Here is a 17429-nt window from a genome sequence, read left to right as displayed (position 1 = left end):
AGCCGGCAGCTCCTCATCAATTGGATCAGGTGGGGTGATATCGGACATGGTGGATATTGCTGTATTCTGCGATGCCTCAACAGAAAACAGCTCGAGTATTTAGTGTGGTCAAAAGGTTGCCTTCGAGGACAAGGCTGCTGCGTGAATAATGAATGACAAGATAAATTGACCGAGACGATAAGGCGTCGTGTGTTCCACTGCGGCGATGAGGTGTTAGGTACCTATTGTTTGCTACCAAGACTATCGTTGCGGATGCGGGGGATTTCAGATCGTCACTAAATCAATTAAGATGACCAGAAAAGGCAACACATTGAGTTGCAACCCTGTCAGGTATCTATGTCTTCCTCGCAATCGTCAACCCAACATATTTTTCATTTCAGTTTCTTCCGGTGGTGTTCCGACTATGCTTCCTTTGACCTTCGGATTTAGCACAATAGAATACTTAGATAAACGAATGTAGGACTAGCCAGCCCTATTGTGAGCTTTGTGAGCTTAAAAGAAGGTGAGGAAGAATAGGAGGTTGGAGAAGGGAGCACCACGATAATCAATTGTTCGGGTAGCGGAAAGAAAAGGAGAGGAATAAGTCGGTTCCAGATCCGCCCTAATGATCAGCGGAATAAACTTATTCAAAGTGGCGACCGGACTTCCTAATGCGTCCGTTTCAAGTTGGTGAAGTACGAAGTATGTATGTATTTAGTGCTTAGCTGATCTGACTTGACTTGACTTGGTTGGCTGTTGTCAAAGAAGTCGAAAGATGAAAAAAGGGAAGAGGAAAGATTCGAAAATCTAGCTCGACTAAGCAAACCTTCCACATTTAACATTTAACGTTAACGTTTATCAAACACCCAAACTCTGATTTACCCAGCAGGAAGGCAACTGGGATGGATCAAGTATCGATTAGATATGTACTGTAGATGGTATGTAAAGATAACGAAAATGCCACATGCAACGGAATGATTCTAATACTGCATGGGTTAATGGAAGAAGGGGAACAAAAGAGGGTTACGCTGACCCTCGCGAAGTCTTAGCTGACTTGCCCATGTGAGACTCCATATTAAATCAGGGTCTCTCTGTTATCGTTGAAAGAAAGGGATGCATTATCAAAGACAAAGGAAAACGTGGGGTGATTATTTCTACATACGCTGTATTAGAAAGGTTCTAAGGTTATTTCTAGCCCGCTCTGGCCGTTAATTGTCCCTAGTGGTTAACCCCTCTGCCCCTCCAGCCCCTCCAAGCCTTTCTCGCGCTCTTAGCCCCTAACAAGGAGCCCCGCAGCTTCTTCGTCTAACCCCACTAAACCTTGACCCCTGGCCCCTGAGTTTCCCGATTTCATCTACAAATCAACGCAATTCACTCCTATTTTGATATTTCTATTGAAATGGTCTGAATGGCGTATTGGTGTATCTCCCCTATTGGGTAAGATGCCTGTAAGAAAGGCGATCGTAGACCTCGTGGCACAATTCCCAAAACTCTTAGGCCATCATATCGCACCCGGCGCTTCAAATCACTCATGCTTTTTGTTAGAAGTTTGAATGTCTTCGTGTCCTCAGTCTACTCAGCCTACATGGCTTCTCGGACCCGAATGCTAACAGCGCTCTAGTCTTTTAGTGTAAGGAGAAGCAGCTCTAAATTCGGACCTTTCCTCGTATACTAGGGACCTCAGGGGACTTGTTTACGTGGCTCCACAAGCCCAACCAGCTGGGTTCGAGCCGCTTTCCCGACTATCGCATCGCGACTTTTACGGCTGACATTCATACAATCTATCCGCGTCGATGTTTTAGGACATTATCCACAGCTGATGCCGCCATTTCCTAGCCTGCAGTAAGTTGCAGCCGAGAAAAGAACCAATGGTCCCTTCGTACAGCTGCATTTAAGGGTCCCACACACCATCTCAACTGGGGAGAATAATCATCGTGTGACACAGTCCATCAGGCTCTTGGGCACTTAATCTACCGAAGCTTAACTTTCTTTTATCGTTTTTGGGTGGTATTACTATACACAATAATGGAAATATATACAGATTTACTTTCGTTTCGTCCGTGTTGTTTGATTTTGAGATAAACATTTGTTCTTCTTGACTTTTTCGATCGCCTAAGGCTCGTCGAGCCTTCAAGGATTCCCCGCATCTTCAAAAAGAGGGGACAGCAGGTTTAAACAAGGGTCCTCTGCTCCTCAACTGAAGTCTTCTCCTTCCAAAATCATAACACTTTTCTAACTCTACCTAATCATTATGAATAACCCTGAGTCTTTTGAGTATGAACTATACAGGGGCACTTGATGGTGAATCGAGGCCGTGCCTTTGTAAAAAGACGCGATACAAAATAGAATGACGAGATAACGGCATTTTAAGATTAGGAAGACCTGAGACCTAACAAGATCAAATGGTTGCATTATTTGGTTGATCTGCAGCACTCATGTCTTCCCGTGCTTGGAAATAGATCGCCTGACTTCATCACCGTATCACATCCTCACCCAAATAGCTCCCAGCTGATCCACCACCACGATAACAATCAGAGACAAGATGTTCACTTGGTTAAAATAGGTCAAGTTTTGATAGTATCTGAAAAGACACTTTGATCAAAACCAGCTTAGCTTAAGACACTAAGGACGTTTTCCAACTTAACGCTTCAATCTAGGTATGTATCAAATGATGGTACGAATGTTTGTCTATCACGACCTTTAAATCCTTTCTACGCATCAATGAGTAGAATCAACCCAGCGGGCTTCATGGTTTGGGGCTATCAGTTTTAATGATATCAATTCAAATTTAATGTTTCTCACTTCTTAGGCAATGGTTAAGGAGTTCTTAATTCAAATCTATATATTCAAACCTCGCTCATAGAGTTGGTTTCATAAGTCGGTTCACCGTTACGCGAGCATACCAAGCGCGGACCACCCACTTTCCCATATAAAATCGCCAAAACACGATATTTATAATTAATTTAATAAAATAATTAAAAATATTCCGTCATGTTATTTGAAATTTATAATGTTAGTATAGTTTAAAATAAAATTATTAAAAGTTTACATTTTTTTTTAAATTAATAAAAAATTAATAAATTTTAAGTTTAAAATTTTATATATAAAACGTATATAAAAAACCATTATAATTATAAAAATTAATAATTTTATAAATATAATAATTATAAATTTTAAATTAATTTTAATTTATTATATATTTTTAAAAATATTTTATAAAAATTAACTTAAATTTAATTATATAAATATAATAATTATAAATTTTAAATTAATTTTAATTTATTATATATTTTTAAAAATATTTTATAAAAAATTAATTTAAACTTAATTATTTTTTTAAATTATTATTTAAAAAATTAAATTTTCGAAAATATTTAATTTTATATAAAATTAAAAATAAAATATTATTTTTTATTATAAAAAATTTAATAAATTACTTAATATCGTGAAATATATATTAAATAAAAAATCTTAATTTTATAAATAATAAAGTATTAAAATAATAATTATAAATATAAGAAAAAAAAAATTATAACCTTTAATAAATTTGCTAATATTCGTTATTAAAATTTATTAATATAAAGTTTTCAATTTTTTTCTTATTTAAAAAAAGCTTTTAAAATCCAGAAAATTTATTTCATACTATCACGATAGTTTAAACTTTAAATCAAAAGACTTCAAGTTTTTAGCTATTTTATTACATTAATGATAAATGTCGTGTTTTGGCGATTTTGTATGGGAAAATGGTGGACCGCGCTTGGTATGCTCGCGTAACGGTGGACCGACTTATATGAGAGAACGGACTTCGGAAAGAAGTCCATGTAATTCAATATCAACGTTAAGAAAACATGACAATGAATATGATATCCTGTCTTATATCTATTTGTACAATAACACCACTTTCAGACGATATCTGTAGATTCTACTTTCCAATATATCCTCATTCGTATCATCAACAGATTCATCTTCTTTGAAAACAGACGCGATTCACAAATATTTGTAAATACAATAATACGATTATCCACCTTAACATACATCTTCACGTTCTTCTATTCATGGATGCCTATCTCAATTATAAAGATTTCAGATATTAGATTTAAGTCTACGTTTATACAAGTATTTAAACGTAAAAGCGAAGAGTAAAATGTACAGGGATAATTTACAACCATGAGACTCACAACTTTGCTTATTATGAAAATCAAATACCTATCTAGTGGTATCAGGTTGTTGAAACTTCGCGTTCATAGAAGTATCCTGTTACGAGAATAAGATATCCCACGAGGATAGATGTAGGGTACGATAGGGAATAAATGTGTTTAACCTGGATATGAGAATCATAAGAATCAACTACCCTAGGCCGCGACGTGCGTTGATATTGAAACCAACTTGTAATTATGTAAAAGGAAGTAAAATCTATGAGTATTTCTATGAATCCATAAACCTCTTCGTTTTTGATGCGAGATATTTATGGAAATATTCTGTCACTTGTTCTTAACTTCCAACATCATTGTTAAAAGAATTTGGGTTTATATGTCACTTAGTATCTGCCAGGGTATCTGGGGGTCCATGATGGTTATCTTATACAGAGTGAACAACTAGAGGGTATAGAAGTAGAGTTAGTTCGTAGTGGAATATAAGGATAGAATTGTGATAGCGATATCGTTTGATATCTCTCAACTATATAGGGCGAAGTCTGGGATATATGCATACCTGCCTCATAGTAACTCCGTAGGGGCAACAGAAGGGCTACACTAAAGACTCTTATACTTGTCCCCTAACACTGCCATCTCACGCCCCCCCTAAGGAAGCATGTTAACTAAGATTCAAATGATATATTCTTCTAGTCAGTTAACTTAGACACGTGTTGATTCTAGTAACAGAAGCACTACGCTTCTATTTTTACAAACCAATACTGGAAGAATTTCGTTTCAAGTGGTGATAGGAAACAACGAGGCTGTATATATCGTCTTTACCTAATTAGATTATCTTACGTGAAAAAAGTTAAGTCAGGGAGTGAATGCATTATTGTGACTGCTTTCCTCTTGTGTTTATTTGATCTCCACACGTCTACATTGACATCAACAGCATGACCTGTTGAAGCTAATGAATCAACCCTAATAGGTATAGACTGATTAACAGTGATTTACTTAAGAACCCGTTTGACCGAAATTTGAAAAAGCTCAAGGGTCTACGGTAATCCGTCCCTTTGTGATATGCCTAGAATACAATAGGGCGAGCAATGTATCTTATTGGACTTAAACATCATGCTTGGTAGTGGTCAGTTCATACAATGAACTTTGGCATGCCCCAAGGCTTTCCACAATATTAAAAATAACTCCTCGTTTCCAGGACGGACTAAAATTATGGCGGCAAACTTCTCGCTACGATCATACCTACAAGGTACTGGGCATGTTTCGTTGCTTCCATACCCAGAGAGGTTGGTCAAACAAAGCCTCTCCTGGTACACGTTTCCCACCTGCCTAGGGAGGCATGCTCTGTAGGATTCCCCATCAGTGGAACCTAACTCTATGGCTCTCAGTAGGTGTCCCCTATTCACGATTTTGGATCCTAAATCTTGACCTTTCCTCCCCAACATCCGATTTGTGTGCCTATTATCCAACCAAGCGGACAGAAGTCTAAGATCAAGAGCGAGAGGCATCATCGGTCGCAGCAGCGTATATGGCACAGATGCCATAAATGGTTCTTAATAAGGCCACCTTGTCCTCATGACTCATCGCTTGTCGATATTTTACTGATATCTCCTCCTATGAACCCCTGGATCTCTTGGTGGTCATATGATCGCATTGGAAGAGGGGCGGTGAATACCCCAGGTAAGTTGGGTAAGTAGTTCTGTTTTGCTTCCCTATCTCCAAGAAGATCCTCAACCCGAAGCCCGAGTTCTGCATATTGGGCACTCTTGGGCAAATCAGCGAGACTCACCGGTTCTCTCCGAGCACAAGTCGCGATTGTCCTTCTGACTCAGAGGATGGCGCGACCTAACAGGCCAACCTCGGTAGCTTCGCGGCGCGTTTCGAACCAGTCCAAGGCCCTTGCTGTACGGTCTATTGATTACCCTGGGGTAAACCTGCCGGGGATCGACTGACGCGGCTTATATTGTGATATTTGGAGATAGCCAATCGATAGATCAAAATCACATGGATGCGCTGCAGACTCCTCATTCAGATCCTCCGAGGTACCCGACGTACGTTCCGAGCTCTCGAGTGATTTTAGTAGGCAAAACGCCGCCTAATCATTGCCCATCTTGTCCTTCTGTTGTGGAAAACCTCTCGTAGATTGGTGATAACCGCCATGTTGAGGAGGCCTCCCGGTGTGTCCTCGCCGCAGACCGGGTCAGGCCAGTGGGCCGTTGACACGACAGGGCCAGGCAAAAACGCAAATACGTCAAGATGAGGCAAAATGGATTTCGCTATTTCGTTGAAGCGTCCGAGTTAAACGAATTGACAAATCCATGAAGTTTGCAACGTGGGTCATTTCGTGTTCATCTTGGGACGTTACTCTGCTGAATCCTGTAGTCGGGTTCGGATGTTCCGCATCCTCAAGGGCCAAATGTCCCAAGGTATGAGGTCATCGCCTCGCTTATGTATAGATGCCGTAGCTTGAATCTGTTGAACATGTTAAACCTGCAAGCGTGGTGGAGAATAATCTAGAAATTCTAAATCTTTGAGTCGTCGAGTCGGTGTAACAGCTGCAAGAGTTGTGGCTAATAAGTAACGTAGCGATGTGTTGGCAGCTTGGATCAGGGAATCTTAAGTAACACAGCTACACAGCCACATGCCACATGCCACATCTTCCCCAAAGTCCAGGTTTGGTTAAGTCAAAGAAGGGGGTATTCGTATGGGGGGGGTATTCGGCAGCCCCACTTTTGTGGTGAGACCTCAACCAATGAGAAGTGGATGCAGCCAAACGGACCACTTTATTCGATGTACCTTTTTCTTTTTTTCTTTCAAGAACCTTCAACCAATCAAAAGGCTTAGCTTTATACGCTATGCCTTATAAAGCTCAAAAAAGTAACAGCCAATTATCTTTAATTACACTATACCAATCAGGAAATATGGATTTTTAGACCTTTATCGCAATTGGCCCTTACCCCTGACCAATCTTGGCTTGGCGCAGGCGTTTAGCCAATAGATCGCCATAGAATTATTCGGCCACGCTTTATTTTAGCCCTAAAATCCACGCTAGTCCCCGCCTAGTCGAGCTCGCTGATTGGTTCGCCACTCCCAAGATATCACGTGACATTATCGGGACTAAAAAAAACCTTTGTCCGGGTTAAAGTTAATTGGCCAGGTTCAAGTCAAAATGCGCTAAACCAAAAGAAGTTAGCGGCTAGCAAAATAGGATATTATGCGCGCTAAACAAGAAAGGAAAAAGCACTGAGCCCATCTGGGCCTAGTAGTAGAATCTAATTGGTTGCTGCTGAGAAGCTATACCCAGAATGGTAGTTTTAGCTCAGTGGACCAATAAAAGATTGAGAATTTATCTTTCAGCTCCCAATGTATTGCGCTATACCATATATGATTAGGGTCTCACCACAAAAGTGGGGCTGCCGAATACCCCCCCCATACGAATACCCCCTTCTTTGACTTAGTGGTCGCAATTAGTGGGGAGCCAGCCACCGTAGGTGTACAATTATGGATTTGTATTCTGTACATTTAATACTTTGGGTTTTATGATCAGCAAGACCCCGCATAGATATCCTAATATGCACCCATATGCACCTGCATTAATTATTTCAGCTTTTCATGGATTTAGCCCTTGACTGCTGGAGAGAGCTTGAGACCGTGACCAACTTGACCTGACGAAAGACACACCCATAGCTTCGGTAATAATCGCCTCAAGAATCATGTGCCCTAGGTACGCTATCATTTGTTTCGGAACATATTGATCCTGGAAAAGAAGCAAGATAGGGCAAGATTATTGGTAGCCGAGTTTCCTTTCTGGGCATTCCGTCACCCATGTGGCTTACCAGAACTCGCAATTCCCACGGGTCGGTAGTAACTACATACGCTATCTGATTCTATGATTCTATTTACGTGCGGAGTCGTTGACGCAAGCTTCCATGATCTTGGAAATATCCCTACAGGGAAAGCAAGGGTTTAATGTTCGTTGTTTCCGGTTGTTTCAATCAGTACCGAGCTTGCGCCACAGTCGTAAAGATCTAGTCGATTTCGTGTTCTTATCGATGTTCGAAAGAGGCTCGGCAGGCGAACAAGCCACAACTGATGCAACCCTACGCTGTACAACTCCACGTTTTCTAAGTTCTAACACCTTGTCCGCCCAGTCACTATTTTGAGACGGGGCAAGCGATGATTGCCGGAAAGTATGCAAGATATTTGCACGAGGCTTCACCTTGTAACTGTCATCACCTCGGGAGACGGGAGCTCGGTAAAGAGCGGCGGTAAGTCATATGGATGTGTCATATTGTACGTATGTAGAATTATATTATTTTGACCTTCTACTCGGCCCTTAATTAATTCCCCTTATTCGTATACGTACGCGTGTATTACCTATTGTAATGCGACTAGATTCACAGGCCATCATCTTCCTAGTAAACGCGATGTTGCGCCCAGAGCGCGAGCGCTAGAGGCTTGTCGCATACCATGTACCATATAAATAATTGTTCGTATTGCGCGTCCCTGCGGTAAAAAGGGTGTTCAGGGTGTTCTAACATGCCATTCATAGACCCAAGATCCAAGCTCTCATGGAATTGAACAGTTGACCTCTTCTGGCGGCTGCTCTTACAAGTCCCGAATCCCCACTAATGCATGATAGAACTTGCATGTACATATGCACATGTAAACTCGCAGCAATCTGCCCTTAAATCCTGAGTCTAACGCTAGATGGGATAGACAATGCGGGTCATGAAGGCTTCGCCGTTGGTATTGGGTTGCCTCTTTTCCCGGCAGGCTTTCGTGCCTCATGTCTGCATTTTCTATAGTCTGCGGAGTCTGTAGGCTCTAAAATGATATTTTGTTGATTAAGCCATCTGCACTCCTAACAGCTTACAGAGCTCATTTACCATTAAACATCGGGGCGGATTCAATGGTAGAGCGGATAAGCGCGCATAGAATAATAAGCGACGTGGCCTGCTGCCACCAAAGTACCTAAGTATTAGAATGATAGAAACATTTGAATATTTGAACTTCCAAGTTCCAAGTATTGAAGTGAGGCGGCAAAGTGCGGATCACGGAGAGGCCGTTTCTAACCTGCGCTTGCAAGTTGCACAAGCAGCAGAACAGGCAGACAGGGTGTAGCAATACGTACCGATACCCGGGATCAGGATCTAGAAAAGTTAAATGCACAGACCACAGACATGGGTAGGTAGTAGGTACCTAGGTACACCTAGTATCCGGACCTTACGGCATCAGTCAAGTGACTTTCGGCTTCTGTCCCCTCTCTCTTGAACCTCTTTCCCCAGTATCTTGTGTCTCCGTGTCTCCGTCTGCTCCGTGCATCAACCCCCAATCATTAACTTCAGTCAAACACCTCGCCTCTTCGGCCAATTGTATCGGATCCCCATAGACCTCGATTGACCGAACCAGGTAGTCAATATCTCCCAATGGCTATTAGATCGGCCGTGTTGATCCTGCCTTGTCTTTGATAATGGCTTCTCAATCGTCATCCACATGACTGATCCTCTGCAGGAGGAGCTTAGGCTCGGCATTATATGAATATGCAACACGAATCAAGTTATGATGCCCGCATTTCGAGGAGTATCTACTGCCGAGGTGGGAGATACCGCGTTATCCAACAGCCGTTCACCCTTGGACGCGTTTCCCGACGTGATGACGGAGTCTCAACTCGCCAAAGATCGGCTTAGTGGGGGGTTTCCAGTAGACGATAGGTCGTTTCGCACTGCATCAAGTGACTCATGGGATGGTGATAGAGAACCAAAGGATATCGTTCAGCCTTTTGTATGGCTTGGTCTGGACTCGGAGCGCACCCCAACTTTGGAAGTCCTATATTCCGGCACGGGAACTAAGTTTAGTGCAAGTCGGTGCCGTAACGGGCGATAGCCATATTCCAGATGTGGAAATGACCAGATAAAGATCTCAGAGTAAAAACGACCCCTTTATGTTTTAATCCCTGAGCCTCTTTTAATGAAATTCGAGTCGAATTAAATTTTCTTAAATTCTCATTCGCTTGATTCTACTTTAATTTTCGTTTCATTCACGTCTAGACGCAGAGATCCCCGGGGAAATCGGTTTGGTGGTTCCCTGATTCTGACGATTTTAGAACCAATGGAAATTCAACCAAGAACGATAATTTCTCCACCCTAATACTTTTCCGGCTCACAAGCATCAACCAATCAAGGCCCAGAGAAGCCAAATTGCGTCGACACACCTCAACTCACCTTCTGCCGCTAACATGGATTGCAACCTTGACATATGCCATCGACTGGCTCTCATTCAATCTCGACATCGTTCTAGTTCTGGTCAGATGGATTCACTCTTCTGTGCTCTTCTTCATCCGGTAAAACACACGCGCAATGTGGACTCGATCTTATGATGCCTCATATCTCGCCCCATCGACTAGCTCCTTGACGCTGTAAGCGCCTCCGCGAGACTGGAAGATTACTCTCTTCCCTTGCAGTTCCTGGAACTCGCTGATACTGTACCACAGGCACAGAACCCTCGAATGGTCCATTTCTTTCTCTAATACTGGCCGGCAAGCCACCCGATGTGAACATCGTGTCTGCATCTTGCTCGAAGGGGAAGACTCCAGCTAAGCGCTAGTCTACTTCTTTGAGGCATATGTAAAAGCTCATCTGCTAGGTTTCAGGATCTCAATCGAGGCGGCGTTCTATCGAGTTAAGTCCTACTCGTTCGTATGCAAGTCATCAGGAGCTCCCCAGTTACTAACATCCAGCTCCGGGATGTTGGTGTTCCTTACTGGTCGATAACCAGGGTGTATATATTATCAAAGGGATATCATCGGTCGATCGGCATCAGGCAATGTTTACCATTGATTCCCCATCTCCCCATCTCCCCATCCTGCTCAACTAGTTTCAGCTCTCTTCCAATGGATAAGGAATCGTAGGTCGCATTGATACGCCAATCTCCAGTAATGATGGGAGAACTCCAGACAATCTCCCGGCAACGAATTGGACTTTTTCATATCGTCTGCGCTCCCCTAGATCAGCCCGGCTACCACATGGGTATATAGCTCTTCCTCCTAACTGGTAGCATGCATGAGTGCAACGGCAAGGTCCCTTCGGTCATTACGAGGGCTTCTGCTCATCAACATAGCCGTAGCCTGCATGGGGAAGAGTAGGAAGAGGCTAGCCCTGCACGTACATACGTTTACGGTTCCTTGGGTGAGCCTCATGATGTTTTAAAGTTGAAGACTAGTGGAAATGTCACTGCAGTCATTGGCAGCGGAGTCCTTGTATCAAGGACTAGTAGCGATATCACATCTCGGAATTTATTAATGTGCTTATGTATTTACTTAGTATGTTGCAATGCGACGTTAATATGTGGAATATCACACCTCAAAAGAATCACCGAGAGAATGGATTAATATTTTACGAGTCTCAATATGGAACTAGTGTCTATTGCATATGAGACGATGGAATAACGGCGATATCGGTACGTGCTCTCGGGTGAAACGAACGTACATACGCATAGTACCTCGGTATACGAATGATGGATTACAAGTTCAATGTTGGAAGTAATATTGCCTTCTCATATAGTTCAAATATGTACCTAGTTGTCTCCTTACTATCTTTGGTATATTCGCATAATAAATCACATGAAAATCTTAAGAAGTATACTTAGTAGGAGAATTGCTTCTAAGGGAAATCAACAACTTGTGCCGTTTCATGTTTCATGATGACGAAGTTCAATGTTGAGCCTGTATTGTAATATTGTATGTATGTACATACGTAGTAGTATCAGGCATGGCACGGCATGGAATGGCCGATGGCTAACACCTGTCCAAAAGGAATAGGGGAAACTAAGAAAAATGGATATAGGTTTCCTGATCAAGTACAGGGTACCGGATTGGATTGAAAAAAAGCTACATGGATACTTCATCCATGGTATGGGCATTGGGCATTTTTTTCGGGCTCGAGCTTCTCTCCAAGGGGACCCCTCTTGTACCTTGGCAAGTACCGGTACAAGATTTAGGTACAAGCGACCAGTGGCGCTGCACTGGCCACACTGCAGCAGTTTTCAGCTCTCTCTGTTCAGTAATTCTTCTCTTATTTGTCTACAACCTGTTCGAAATATGCAAGTCGCAACACAGCCCACTCAAGTCGCAGTGCAAGCCAAAGGCCGCACCAAGACTTACAAGGGCTACCAAGGGCTACACTGGGTCCTCTTTGCCCTTTGCCGCGCATGACTGGGATGGTCAGGATGCATCGGCCGTGGTATCGGTGGATTATTTTTTTTTCTGGATGCCTACCAAAAAGGCTACATACTACATCCATACTACATACTACTTGCTACATGCTACATAGTCCCTGTACTATGCGTAGCGTGTGGTGTGTGCGTTGCGGTGCCTCGCCTGCGGATGCTACCTACATCTGCGTCTGCGTCTGAATGATGGTGGTGGTGTTCCTAATGCACGACGGTGGGCCGTCCATAGGAAACCAGAACCAGGCCTGATCGAACAGAGCTAGGCATGCTCCGAGAGGGATTAGATGGGCTTCTGACAGTTGGAGGATATAATCCATCGCACACAACCTACCTACATGGGCATACAAGGGGTAGAAAGCACCGAAGACTACCGGAGAAGAGTATTGCTATAACAAACCCCCACCACCCAGCAACACGAGTTTCTTACACTCCTTCTTTCTTCTTCACGAGATACTCGTCCACCGTTCTCTTCTTCTTATTTGCGGTCCAAGGCGTACAAGCTAATTCCCCAGTATTGGGAACGCCTAGTCCCGGGTGCCGTCTTTTTTATTATTATTCGTCTTTCCCATCTGACTGAACCTCTCTCCACCGCTTTTACAAAAATATTCCTTGTCACTTTTTTCCATCTCTGTCCCCCTACTCCGAGAGCCCTAAACTTAGACGATGCCCCCACAACTACTACCGGCTTCGGCCGCCGCTTTCGCCCCCCGAGCATCATCCGTCAATATTGTCTTGGGATCAAAGGTCGAACCGTGGTTGACGCAAACTCTCAAGCGCATTAACAGAGTCAAGAGGCCGTTGAACAGTATACCGCAACATCAAAGATGCTTGACCGAGACGTTGTCGTCACCGAATGCTATCTGGACCCTGACTTCGCTGATGCTGGACAAGGCGCCCGAGTCTGAATTGCGCAGGGATTCTAACCCGTTAATAGAGGCCATCTTCAACTACCAGATTATACATGTCGAAGCTTATATCGTTCACGTCGATATGGTGTTGAGGAATGAAGTCGCTTATAAGTTGACGCCCGGCTCGATAGAATCGCTCATCGAGTATCACAAGGAAATCTACTGCGTCAACGCCAAGGCTGATACTTATGACTGGCCCGAAAAGGAGCAGCATGCTAAGAAGTTACACGAAGACTTTGTCCAGGCCATCAACAAATTTGTTTTCAGGACCCACGTTTCTGCGCTGGAAGGATTAGAAGAGGAGGGAGCTGGAGAATTGCTTTGTGGGAAGAGCGAGGAGGTCAAGAATAACATCATGGGATTGTTGAATAAGCCCCTGCTACCGCCGCCGCCGAAGATCGTCGATGTTGTCCGCCAACCGCCATTATTACCTAGCTCGCCCATAGGCGCAAACATTTGGTCACAGTCTACCCCTTCGCCAGCGATGCCCGCACCGGTTGAGCCATGGCGCGTGCTGCCTTCCAGTCCTAACGTCACATCTTCGGTAGAGTCAAATACGCCGATATGGGCCAATATGTCGCTACACGAAATTCAGGTACCTTCGCCTCCCATGCAATATAGCCAACCGTTTTCTACGGCCGGGATGTATTATAGCTCACCGATGGTAACATCACCAATTCCGGCCTTACCGCTTCCTAGCATGCTGGCGTCGCAATGTGGTGTGGGTGTTGGATACGGCGGTTTTGGTTGGGATCGATATCAAGAGTACACGACGACCATATGACAACCACCGTCCACCACAGGGGATCACCACCCGGTGGTGACAACCTCGTAAACGATTTTGGTTCAAGATTCCCCCAATCCAAACAAGGGATTCGCGGCATAGACCCTATCGCACCCCCAAGGCATACCGGCGTTTTGCATCAACCAGGAGCGACTCCCGATCGTTTGGCATATATATTAATCTCGGTGTTTTCTTATTTCTTATTTTCTCTGTGTTTAGCAAGCGAGCGTCTGATTTTTACTGGGAAATATATCCCCTATATAACAACCGCCAGCTCGGTCATAGGCTGTATTCCTTTCACCTCATCATGTCAGGGACTGGGTGGGTTATCTGATTGCATTTACAAGTTGGGCAGTGCCTCGAGATATATGAGGTCGGATTTTCTTTTATACGTTAAAATAAGAGGTATACGCAGCAATGCAACCGATCATCGCCCGGCAAAGACCAGGACTGGACAAGTGGATTTTGGATACCACAATTTTCTTTTCCTCGTTATACGGCATAAAGCGGCTTTCTAAGAAAAGATACCCCGAATAAATAAACGCGACAATATGGACGATTAAATTCGATCCTTCGGTCATCGCGCTCGCTCCAAGAAGATTTCTTTTTTTTCTTTTCCCAGGCCTCGGTTTCATGAGTTACGATTGTACGAACGACCTAATAACGAATAATTTCCCAACCGACTTAATGACGACTTCCCACGACTGAAAGGACCACTGTTCAACTTGACGTTGAACATCCTCTTCGAGGTACGAAATCTCATTTAAGCGACGACGGACTATTCGAAAGGAAGAATGCAAAGGACCGGGTCCTATACTTGCATTTCTTACACGGTCGATTCTACAAGCGTCGCATAGAAACCGACATGAAAGCAGACACTGGTTGTCAGACATGCTCAGGCGTTTTTGAGAATTTCGCGATCCGAACTGTGGCAAGATCGGCGACGATCCGGAAACTCAATAGCTGGGACTTGGAAGCGAGAGGGGAAAAGATCTCACGATCACAAAAAAGAAGCTGGGCATAATATGGAAGTCCCCGCTGAGCGGGGATATGCGGAGCCCTTTACTCGCCGTCTTGCCCACATCATTCCTAGGACGATCACGACATACCCCGGAACATAGCCTCTCCTGGAGGCCTAACTAAGCGCCGCGTCGAGCTGGATGCAATACGCGGCAGCTCTGCCAACTCAAGAGTGGGCATACATTGCGCGGACTGCTAGATATGCAGGAAGCCGCAATAGCCGACGAAGGGAGATGGTTTGTTCCTCCGTGGGGTAGATGGCTAGGAATGATGTGCGGCAAATGTAGCACCGTCTCACTACTTCCGGATCCTCCCGGCGCGAATAAATGTGTTCCCCGGGCTAGAGTGAAGGTGAGCCACACAGGGATACATTGCTGCGCATTGTATCAGCCGGGTGGCATGAGATGCTGGATTATGGTGTAATGTCGGCGGTGGCCCTGGTGGTAGTCTCAAACACCGTCGACGATTGTGGAAAAAGCTCCCCCCTGCATTGTTTAGTTTGAAGTCACATATAGTACTAGGTAGCTAGTTAATTGGACATTTATCAAGTTCATAACAAGATGTGCCACATGTCTTTCTCCGATGGTGACTTGTTTTCTTTTTTACCTCTTTCTCTTTCTCTCTCTATCTTTTACGGTTAGGTTCTAATGCTTGGGGGCGTGCATGAGTAAGAAATAGGAAGGGAACGTAACACTTCGTTACATGCGCCGTGCCGCTTCGACTCGGCCGTTGGGATGGGGTGTTTGGGACTTTCCTTTCCGGTCGACTTGGTCCCCGTTTTGTGGTACTGCGACTCCAAGTAGTAAGCTCTTTATAATACCCATGCGTGTCAGCAACATGGCGGGAAAGGTAAAAAACATGCGCAAGAAAAGAGGGAAAAGTAGATAACTAGGTACTAGGTAGGTATCAGATTGCTAATCGCTTTTTTTTTTTTTGAGTTTTTTTTTTTACGACGGTACACTGCATATCGCGCGCGCGGGCGCTGTCGCACGGGGAGGGATGGCATGGGGATAGTTTACCCGGAGTTGCTGTCGCGAGGATCGCTGTTACCTGAGTATCCATGGCGGGTTGAGTGATACCGGAACAACGGCGGGCTAATTCACGTCGAGACAAGCAAGTGTTGGTGAGGTTCTACTACCATTTCTACTACTACTGCTACTACGACGTATCTAGGTATGGAAACATCGGATTATTCGAATCCACTTCTCGGTCACTGATCCTGTGGTTTTACTACTACCTACCTACCTACTAGTTAGGTAGTGATGTTTAGGACCTGTTCTTGCGATACACCACCTAACATACTTAGGTATGATATTCATGGTATCCATAGACGCTATACTAGTATTACCTAGTAGTATGGATTCTTTACGCGTATATAAATCCGTCTGCCCGTGGGTCCGATGCGGCGCTGATCCCGCCCATAGTCAATGTACCGAATAGGTAGGTACTCTGTTTAGTTAGGTGCCGAGGTGCTGTTTTATTTTCGTTAGGGGAAAATGTGGGGGATCTTCAGGACTCCCTTTTTTTCGGCCGGGTGCTGTGTTGTAGGTACACAGCCTGGGCTGCTGCGTGGCTCTCACGTTTCTTGGGGAATACCTACTTTCACATGTGTTTCTCTGCCCGCTGCGCCACGCGGACGTAAAGAGTAGGTCCCTTAGAAGGGGTGCGGTGCTGGCTGCCGAGATGTTTGTCTCTAAAACATGGTCCAAACAATGACTTTGATAAGAGGTTGTCATGGTGGGGTATGAATGCGGATGTAGGGCTGCGGCAGAGGGTATGCATCTAGCATGACAATCTGCGCCGTATTCCCTATAAGGGTCGTTGTCCAAGACTGCATTTCCTTATTCCTCACCGCGACATGGTGCGACTACGACGGTAGTAAAACAGCCAGCAGGTATATGGCGCGAGATCTCGGCATCATGCGAAAACCATCTCTCCCTTTCTCGATATGTATTGTAATTTCCGTGCTGCTGTGTAATGCAGGCTGGTATATCACGGGATCCTAAGCGCCAGGTGTGTTGTAACGAATACACGCGGCGGGAAAAAGATGAGAGAATTGGCGAAGGAGTCCGGAGTAAGTGTATCATGGAAATCTCATGACCTTCGCGCGATTCCCGCATAATACATATGCTTGCTTACCATCCCACCCTCTCTCAAGGTGCTGACCGTAAGATGCCCAGATGCCCAGATGTGTGCCATATGCATCCCATGCGGATGAGGCATATTACAAGGCGGGATCATCACAGCCCTATCAGCCATCTTCCCGTTTTCTTGGGAAGATGGGGAGATGGAATATAGCCTGTTGGTCGCCATCGTTAGGGGGGGTTAGTGCGGCTGAGTTCCCATCCATACCCTTCT

The 17429-nt window shown here is 44.3% G+C and overlaps 1 protein-coding gene across 1 annotated transcript; it reads left to right on the top strand.

Annotated features, from left to right (window-relative positions):
* The first annotated feature begins 12849 nt into the window (after nucleotides 1–12849).
* Nucleotides 12850–14370, top strand: GGS22DRAFT_107229 (uncharacterized protein). Its single transcript, XM_047957843.1, has one exon. The coding sequence runs from the start codon at nucleotides 13023–13025 to the stop codon at nucleotides 14049–14051; it is 1029 nt and encodes a 342-aa protein (XP_047821125.1). The 5' UTR covers nucleotides 12850–13022; the 3' UTR covers nucleotides 14052–14370.
* The last annotated feature ends 3059 nt before the right edge of the window (nucleotides 14371–17429 follow it).

This window comes from Annulohypoxylon maeteangense, assembly GCF_022496945.1.
Source record: "Annulohypoxylon maeteangense strain CBS 123835 unplaced genomic scaffold GGS22scaffold_4, whole genome shotgun sequence".
NCBI classification, from domain to species: domain Eukaryota; kingdom Fungi; phylum Ascomycota; class Sordariomycetes; order Xylariales; family Hypoxylaceae; genus Annulohypoxylon; species Annulohypoxylon maeteangense.
Note: the sequence above shows the minus strand (reverse complement) of the source record. Positions and strands in the feature narration are given on the sequence as shown.

Coding starts and splice junctions, on each gene's coding strand:
- GGS22DRAFT_107229 (XM_047957843.1), top strand. CDS start 13,023: ATGCCCCCACAACTACTACCGGCTTCGGCCGCCGCTTTCGCCCCCCGA.